This window comes from Simochromis diagramma, unplaced genomic scaffold (assembly GCF_900408965.1).
Source record: "Simochromis diagramma unplaced genomic scaffold, fSimDia1.1 OVJJ01000646.1, whole genome shotgun sequence".
Classification (NCBI taxonomy): Eukaryota; Metazoa; Chordata; class Actinopteri; order Cichliformes; family Cichlidae; genus Simochromis; species Simochromis diagramma.
Window position 1 is genome coordinate 5,896,046 of NW_024387279.1, and position 9,844 is coordinate 5,905,889.

At 41.8% G+C, this 9,844-nt stretch overlaps 1 protein-coding gene across 1 annotated transcript; it reads right to left on the minus strand.

The window, feature by feature from the left end:
• Positions 1–1,821: 1,821 nt before the first annotated feature.
• Positions 1,822–8,644, minus strand: arl8bb (ADP-ribosylation factor-like 8Bb). The gene is made up of 7 exons (XM_040003095.1): positions 8,407–8,644; positions 6,032–6,112; positions 5,831–5,904; positions 5,606–5,699; positions 5,098–5,165; positions 4,384–4,454; positions 1,822–3,760 (listed from the first exon to the last, which is right to left on the minus strand). The coding sequence occupies exons 1-7, from the start codon at positions 8,527–8,529 to the stop codon at positions 3,711–3,713; spliced, it is 561 nt and encodes a 186-aa protein (XP_039859029.1). The 5' UTR covers positions 8,530–8,644; the 3' UTR covers positions 1,822–3,710.
• Between the last annotated feature and the right edge of the window lie 1,200 nt (positions 8,645–9,844).

The window sequence follows — 9,844 nt, forward strand, 5'->3', positions numbered from 1 at the left end:
TGCTTATGACTGTATGTCAGGAGGAAGTTATCCTGTAACTGGGCAGATATTTAATATTTCCCCTTTTTAAAACGGATAAAAGTGCAACACTGTCTCCATGTTTGGAAGGGAAAGCACAGGCTTCCATACACCTGCAGTGCTGAGCAGAGGTTTACTTGGCATCATATCAAAAACAAAAATTGAAGTATTGTACAGCACCAGTGCTGAGTGAGAATGTCCAACGTATGAGTGACAGCAGCTTCAAAGTAAACCTGTTATTCACATTTATACATGGAGTATTTTATAGACAAGACGCTGAATGGATGTCAGATAGCTGTAGAGCAGCCCAGTTGCATTGTCATTAATTAGGAAAGTTTAAGCTCATTAAGCTCAGAGTTGTAGCTGTGAAGTAGAGAGAAAGCAAATCATATTTGCAGGAACACTGAGGAATTCTTCTCATTAGAGCTCCTGTAATTTGGCTGACAATCATTCACAGGGCAAGCTCACAAGTTTGTACACACAAGAAATGCCAACAATGCTGCAGTGGCGGGTGGTGTATTACAGCATGGGTGAACTAGTAACAGGATGCAGCTACGCTAAGAGTTTGCCACGCCTTTAGGTCGTCTGTGTGACCTTCCCTCTGTGGTTTGTAAGCACTGCACAATCCCAACAGCAACTGTAAACCGCAGACGCACATACCTAAAGGCCCCATGTGGACACGCACACCCTGCGTTTCTCCGCCGGAAAACACCTGGATCTCTCCGCACCTTCTGACTGCAGTAAATGCCAGATGGTGTTCATTAAACGCTGCATTTAAGAAATGAGATTAATTAAGGTGTTCCAGCTTGAACGGCACAGGCCCGCGATCACAGTTCGCTTTATTGCCCCCTAGTTTGCGACGCCCTCCCGGCGTTTGCCTTAACGTTATGGGTGTTACATTTCTTTGCATAATAGTTAATTTGCTGCCAAGAAACACAGAGGTGCTAATCTTCTATTACACAATAGCGGTAAAACAATATATCCACAAACGTAGCACCAAGTTTTTCTTTTGTACATTAGGGGGATCGAGTTTTGTTTTTATATAGGAGCCTCTCTTCTGTGAAACCAGTTCCCAAATCTTCTCTACTTTTAAGATTACGCTTAAAACTTTGTTTTGATAAAACTTATATTTAGTGCATCATGGGAAGCCACCAGCCCTGAGTGTTTCTTCTAAACTCACTGTATGTTTATACACCACTCTAGATTTAATCATTAGTCATTATTAATGTCTTGTTCTCTTCCACAGGGTCTCCTCTCCTTCAGCCAGATGGTCACTCCTCCCTGAGTCTGGTTCTGCTGGAGGTTCCTTCCTATTAAAAGGGAGTTTTTCCTTCCCACCATCACCAAGTGCTTGCTCATTGGGGACAACTGATTGTTGGGGTTTCCTCTCTATTACTGTAGGGTCTCTACCTTAATATATAAAGATCTTTGAGGTAACTGTTGTTGTGATTTAGTGCTATGTAAATAAAATCAAATTTAACTGAATGAAAGATGAAAAATATGGTATGATTATTGTGATCACATACACTTTGTCTCATTCTAAATGTCTGCCAATAATAAATATATATTTCCAGTGCTATGGACCACTCAAAGAAATAACCTTTGAGTTAAGAGTTTACTCCAGAGTCCCAGGGCAGAGGAAAGCTGCAGGACAATGCAGCAGAACAAACCCTCTGACAAACCTAGGAGTGTTCAAGAAACACTAAACCTCCAGCTTTGCAAAGTCCTCTGCTTCCATCTAGTGGCAAAACATTTATAGACAATCCACACACACGCACAAAATAAGTGATGCCACACTTGAAATCCTTAAAAATAAAAACAAATTTATTAGCAATCACAGGGAAAGAATGCATGACATCTACAGAGCATTTGTTGGAATAAAAACGCCAACTTCTTATTTACAAAGTCTGCAGTTGAATGTGAATAAGTTGAGCACATGCACATACAAATTGCAAATAGGCTAGATTATTACACAGTTAACAAAAGCTTTCCCCAAATTTCCCATACAGTCACCAGATTATACAGCCCCTCACCGCTGCTGTGGTCCCAACAATCGACATCTATGATTACGACGATTTCCAACAGACGCTGAAAAACAATGTGAGACGACGGAGCGTGATGGACTTGTCGACGGTATTGCAGTGAAATACACGAGCCGAGCAGGCCTACATACAAATATGGGAGCAGAAGGAATAGGTCACTTTAAACTGGGGGGAGGGGGGCATAGAAAACCAGAAGAAAAAGACATTTCATAGTGATGTACTGGCCAAGCAGGGGGTGGATTAATAGTATACAGTGCTCATACTTTTTGTTTTCTTTAACCGGGGGGTGGGTGGGGGGGGGGGGGGGGTCATTGTCTTTTCGCTGCAAGGACACTGCTCGTCAATCAATATGTCGTTTTCTGAGGACACAGTACTGTCCTTGGACTGCTAAGGCTTTCACAAGAGCAAGAAAAAAGAAAATCAGACATCAGGACTCTGATAAGAGTATCGCAAAGAATGGACGACATCAAGCATTCAACACTCTGAACTCATGGACTGCCCTCTGTTCTCAGTGTGCTCCATCATCACAGCTAACACTGCCTTCCACTTATCCAACTCAAACAAGAAGATTATGGACACACAGACTCGGGCACGCCCACGCTGCGCTCAGACTGAGAACGACCTGAGAACGGCAAGCAAAAGTTACGCTTCAAAAAGCTACATAAGAATTCACAGCCTGCAGGCTTCAAAGTACCCAGCAACCAAACATGTAACATTGTCTCACTCGCTCGTCACTCATTCATTACTTCATCCTCAGCGTTAGCCCGGCACTGCCTTTTTTCTCAGACGTCGTAATGCGTTTGTGTGATTACAAAACAGAATGAGATTGTCGAGAGGCGGCGTTAAGTGTAATCAAGGGATTTCTGCTGTGTCTGTACTGAGTGTTTGTTTATAATAGAGGCTTCAAAAAGTGCGTTGGGCAATAACTGTCTGATCGGGAACGCTCTCAGCTGAAGGCACTTAAAACTTTGCTCAGGATTGTTGCCCCAGACGCAGCCGCCACTTAAAGTCTTACCTTCTATTGATCGTTATGTTACGTGTAAACTTTGATTCAAGTCATTTATTAGAACAGTGCTTCCATACACCAGCAAATAAAAACGCAGGCTACATTGCTAAAGAGATTATCAGGAATTGAAGGCATTTAGCACAAGTGACCATCATCATCATCACCATTTGGCAAATAACTGTTTAAAAACTACAATCGCACAATGTCACGTAAACACCAAATGTTGACAGGCAACAGAGCACATGTTTGATTGTGGGATTAGAGGAGCTCCATCCTAATGTAGCTGGGGAACAGTATACTGCAACATTTAAAAGAAAAACTCCATGATGTACACAGACCCACATCATGTCTGTAATGATGAGCGATAAGGCATGATGGGTATGAACAATCCACCTGCTAGCACAGTAGTGAGACAACTTTTCAAGACTCCAGGTGGTTTTGGGGTGGTGGTAGTGCTGTACAGGGGGAGGCTACACATCTATGGTAGTGTAGTGGATGGTGCGCGTGGCGACAGTAGTGAGCGGAGAGAGCTGGAATACGTCACAGAGGCAGTGGAAGGGATTGACTGTCAAGGACCCATGACCGTAAAGTGGGGCTGAGGCCAGAGCTGCGACCGGGAGGGAGAGGAGGGCGGGGCTTTACTTTCAGCTTCTCCGTGACTTTGAATGCTGGATGAGCCACTGCAGTGTGATATCTGCGGGTGGAGGAGGAACAGTCAACAGATCTTTAACACCCAAGCAAACACTATCTGTGAAGCATTAGGCAGTACACTTAAACTGATGAGGGCCACAATGGATTTCTTGGTCTGCTCACTTTATTAATTTCTTTGTATCATAAATGCTATTCCTTTATGCATGTATTCATCCCTTCTACATCAGATTGTTTTGCTGTTTAAGCTGTCTTCTGCACGGCACTTTAATCAGCATGACAGACAAAAGGAAACCACAAGATATCAACCAAATCAACCCTGAAGGCTGAAAGAGGACCTAACTGATGACTATAAAGAGTAGTTCTGCATGCTATGCCTCTCTATCATCTAGAATAATACCTGGTTAGAATATGAGAACAAATCATAATCCATATCAACAGACTAAATACTTTATGTAACTGCCTACATCCCGTGTATACCGAGCTTCATTTCAGTTATGCTGCATTAAAGATAATGCCGAGATAACGTCATTTTCAACAGAATAGTCACAGCACTGCCAACAATGCCTGACATTAACCTGAGACTGAAAATGAAGGTTAATTTGATTCAAGTTCTTTTAAACCCCTGAATGATCATTTCATGACTTCCACAAATCCTCAGATACTTACCTATGTTGTCTTTCTCTTTGCAGGACACAGAGTAGCAGCAGATCTCTCGGTCCTGAATGGCAGATAGATTCCTGTAATGAGGAAAGTGAGAAATGTGAAATTCAAATGGTAGTAGTCCATGGACACGTGACCACCGCATCAGTCACTAGCTTATCTTACAGATTGACATTCGCAAAAACTCCCATAGACTGTATAAACTGCAATGTTACCCATCAACTTCTCAAGTCCAGTTTTCAAGAATCGACCTGGTTTGGTTTCTTGAACCATGATGAGCAAGAGGTAGATCTGACTGAGAAACCAAGCACACTGTACGCATGTACAGTGTGAAGCCCCGCCCTAAAGCACACCCTACTTTATCATACAAATTAATAATTGTGACCGTAAATTACAAATTTTACATGAAAGTGGATTGAATTTTTTTTATGAAACTAGTGAGGGGATCATAAACTCATAAGAAAATTGTTTACTCAGGTCACAGCAATTGAGGAGTATGGAAATGTTCTCATGGACCTCTGTACATGATATATTTTTGCAAACAAGGACCCCTGCTGGCTATCAGAAAGAATGCAGTGGCCTCAATTTTCAAACTTGTAATCCATGTTCATCTTAGAAAAAGTCTATGGGGTTATTAGGAATCATCAAACACTGGTCAAGTAGACACTTGTTATGTAACAACACCACTAACAGAACATTTGGCAGGAGTTCATTTCTTACATTTTTTCAATAAGCTGCTTCTCATCAAGTGCATTGGGTAGGTCTCGTTTGTTACCAAGGACTAGCACCTGGAAAAGAAAGACAGGGCTGATCAATACCTAATGCAGCAATGTATCAGCATCACTCTCTTCACTCAATCACATGCCTCAACCATCACACAATCTTTACTGTTAAGGCAAAATAAACTGCCTGCGTGAAGTGTTGAGTCGAGGAAGCAGGAAATCTTATGGATTCATCAAATCGCACTTCGTCAACTCAATGAAAAAAAAAAAAAAAAAAAAAAAATACACCCATAATTCAAGCTCTGTTTCATATTACCAACAAGTGTAACATCATCAAGCCTGAGTCACTGCATCTAATGGCTTTCTGCAATTGCTAACTATGACTTTAATGACTGCTTGTGACTGTCACTGGATCCTGATCATCGAGTGCTTGCTGTAACACCACAAGCTTCTGGTGTTTTAAAAAAAAAAAAAAAAAAAAAAAAATTTAACAAGAGGTCTCTTACTGGAATTCCTTGTAGCTGTGGTTTGTCTAAAAGGTTGTGCAGTTCATTTCTGGAAGCTTCTATCTTCTCTCGGTCTGCTGCGTCCACCATGTAACTAAGGACGGGGAGAGATAATCAAATTAGAGCTCACTGAAAAAGGCATTTCTGAATATTAATGTGCAATTTGCTACATTTTTCATGGAGCCACGAAGGGAACATGCTGTACCTTTTTGGCAACACACTTACACAATAGCATTGACTCCTCTACAGTAGCGCTCCCACATGCTTCTGAAACGGGGCTGTCCACCTATGTCCCATATCTGACACAAGAAAGCACAAAATCGAGTCAGAAATGACACACACACCATTTTATCTGTAAACATTGTAAATAGTCCCATTTACATTTTTACTTAGCAACCAGCTGCATACCCATTTTTGATAGCTTACCTTTATTGTCACGTTGCCTTTAGTAACCTTCCGCATGTTGAAACCAACTGTGGGGATCATGTCTTCACTGAACTGTCCTGACTGCACGAGACAAATAGCAGACAAAGGACAATCTCATATTAGTCAAAACTGCATGCTTCCTTTTTGAAGTCAGCATGCTTTAATCTGATCTAAAAGCCACATGAAAAACACTGTGCACACTAGTCACTTATGTACATGATTAAATTAGGAAATAATTGAATTACAAGGGTTATTTTCTTCTAGCTGAATTTGAGCATTTGCCATTTTAACTACATGAATCATAAGATGGTGTCATCTATGTGTCAGCACAAAGTTCACATCACAAGTAATCGGACTGCTTCGTGTTTTGTTTCAGCTCAATCAATATGAAATACAATAATGGATAAAGAATAAATTCATGAGGTTTCAGCTGTAATTGGAGTGGGTTTGCATCACTGGAAAATGAAATTGGATGGAAATGGTCTAAAGGTTTAAAAAAAAAAAAAAAAAATTGGATACATTCACATGAAGACAAACTTTACTGCAGCCAGTATCTGAACCCACAGACACAAGCACACTGCTTGCCTTCTCCCAGGCCTTCACTGCAGCTAACAGCTTTGGGTTGCTACAAGGTCTTTCTCTCTTTACTCTGCTCTTTGGCCAGTCATCGAGATCAGGTGTGACTCAGCCAGGCATGGATATTGCACCTCTTTACATTTAATTATGAATAGAGGTCCAGTGAAACTGGTGGGATCTAAAAAACACAAAAATCCTCCTATAAGCTTCTACATTAACACTGCTGCTTCTGACAGCAGAGAAATCATCAATAAATGTCAGTGTGCTAGTTCCCCAGGCAACCATAACAGCACCATCACACTTGCCAAATGAGGGGTGGGTATGCTTTGGCTCTCAAGGTCTCCCACTTTCTTCACACTTGCCTTTCAATGTACTTTGTTTCACAGCTTTACCCAATCTGTGTGTTTTTGAATGCTTAGCATGAGGTTGCATTCTGTACTGAGTCCCATGAGGTTCTGATCTCAAAGATTTGTCTCACCCACTGACAAAGAAAAAAAAAAAACATTTATGTAGTCTACATCCTGAAGAGCATTCTTGTCCCATGCAGCCACAAGATGTGATCACCTGACCTGGTGATTATGCCCAACAACCAACCTTTGACAGACTTTTGATTATCCTTTGTTTATGTATATTCACATCTTTAGCCTGGCCACTTTTAACTTAATATCCAAGAATCCAAATACTTTTGAAGCCCTCAACTCTGACACTATGACGTGGCACTTGGATGTACTTTATTATTTCAAACTAAACATGCAGGAACAGAGAACCAAAACAACAAAAATGTGTAAACTGCTCACATACCTCCTGTAATAACCACGCTTTCTGATACCAACCTTTGCACCGTGATCACACATTCCACAGGTTTAAAGCACCAAATACCTTAATTCTAAATGGGAAACTGTTTTGGTCAGTACAACACAGTCTTACATCGACTGAGGTCATGACTCAGCAGTGAGAACTTTGTACGTTTAGAAAGATGCGAGGAAAATGTATAAGAGGTCAACAGATTTACATATGCACAAAGGTCTAAACTGTCATGTATGCAATCAATGTGTGAGGGAAAATGGCTCGAGACCTTAAAAATGACACCATGGCATGACACAATCAAACGTGGAATCATCACTAACCTCACATCCGCCCACAGCTGTCACTGTGACTGTCAAACACAACAACAAAGTGAGGGGTTAACTTTTATAGCGTCCACGCTGCCTGCTGCATGACAACAAGCCATAAAAATACAACTCAAACGAAAGGAAGTGGGAGGACTGCTCTTGTTAGCTTATAGGATGTCACTTTGAAAGATTAGGAAATATTTTGATGACAGACTATGCAAGTATTCGCAGCTGGCAGCCTGCAGCCATGATTACTCAAGTGTCGTCCCCCCCGGTACACCCTGCTAGCAACATGACGAGGCAGACTGTATTCAAAACCAAATAACAGCCTGTGTTGTCGACATACCGCTTGTGTTGACACATTGGCAGCAACGAAAGCACTGACGGCTCCGTTCACATGACCGTTTCACACGTAAGCGCATATCACACCAACCAAGTTCGTCACCGCAGCTAGCAAAACAACGACAGGGAGTACCGCAGCTACTGCTGCAGCTACTGCGGTACACTTGTAGCTTTGCGACCCGGCTAAGCAGCCATGTCGCATTGTCTTTAGAAGTTACGGTGTAGAAATGCAGACAAGTAAAAGTTATACACAGCACGTACTGAAACCTCCTTCTGCGACCTATATAAGGTAACAGCCTGGGCCCGCACTGTGACTGTGCGACTTCGCAATCGTCAGCTGCTTACCGCTATCACATTGACGAATGTGGTTTTTCCGGAGTACTGAAGTCCCACTAAAGTAAGCTCCATCTCTTCTTTCCAAAAGAGGGACCTGAACCAGTCCAAGAGCCTGTTTATAAGGGCCAGCATCTCGTATGAAACTGTAGTCGCAAGTCTATGCGGCCGTCAGGATGGAAATTGGGAAGCGGCGTTCACAGGAAGCAGCTAGCTGCTTTGTCATATCATGTGATCCTGGCGACAGGAGAAGTGATTCTCTTCTTCTTCTGAGGGGTTTTAATGGCACCTTATGTGGTGCACTACTGCCATCTCCTGGAGAAACCCTGTCCAGGCTGTCAGGTCTGGTGCACAGTGATGCTTTTCCTGCTCCGGTATGATCTTTACTCCTGCTACTCTTTCCTTGTATCATGTCACAGTCAAAGTTCCTGTGACTAACAAGCGCATGCTCTGTTGTTTATGACACCTGACAGTAGTTACGAAAACATTACTTTCCCCAGTGTTCAGCCTTACTCATTATGACTGTATCATACAACAGAGGGCACAGGGGGCAAAATCAGCCCAGCAAAGACTCAAATAACATCATCATGAAGGAGGACATAATTTTTTTTTAATTTTAACTTTACTTTCACAGGTTTTACAGCTTTTTCTATCAATAAAGACCTCCCCGTGAGCATTCATACTAAACCAAAATAATTAATTTCTGTATTTTAAAATCTACTTCTTACATTTAAGCTCAAAGAACCACGCTGACAGATTTCTTTCATCTACTACAGAGGCACATCTTTATCGTGCAATAAAAAGTAAGACGTACTGCTGAAATTACACTTTTTATATTATAAAAAAAAGACGATATCCCATCAATTAAATGAGTAGTTAAACTTCTTTACACTGACAGAAAGGGGGGTTTCAAAGTGGGCTGTATGTGGCCGGTGACATAAAATGAGCTTGGCATCCCTCGTATCCTCTTTTCTCTCCTACCTCATAGTTGAATGCAGTTGTCTCACTATAATCTAGCAAGCCCAGTTCTGTTCCCAGCCTTTCCACAGTCTCCTCTCCGTCTGATTTTAATAAACAAATGTGTGTGTCTGTGATCGCACTCTTTCGTCCTCCACTCATGCGTGTGTTTCCTCACACGTTTAAGCCTGCTGGGTAGAGCTCACCTTTTTTAACTTAGAAATATGTGAATTTGCTTGTTGTGTGCCAGTTGACTCACTATTGCGCCATTTGGAAATGCAGAAGTTATTATTTTTCGCGTGTCTTATCTCAGGATTTAGCAGATCTTGATCAACTCTCTGGAATAAAGGTTAGAGCATAGGCGTCTTTCCTCCAGCTGGCACCAGGGTTTTAGTATGTTTTGGGTCACCAAAACATGAAAGCTGACTCTGATTTTTCCACCCGCAACCTCTCGCTAGCGCGGTAATGTTAATTTTAGTAACGAACATGAACA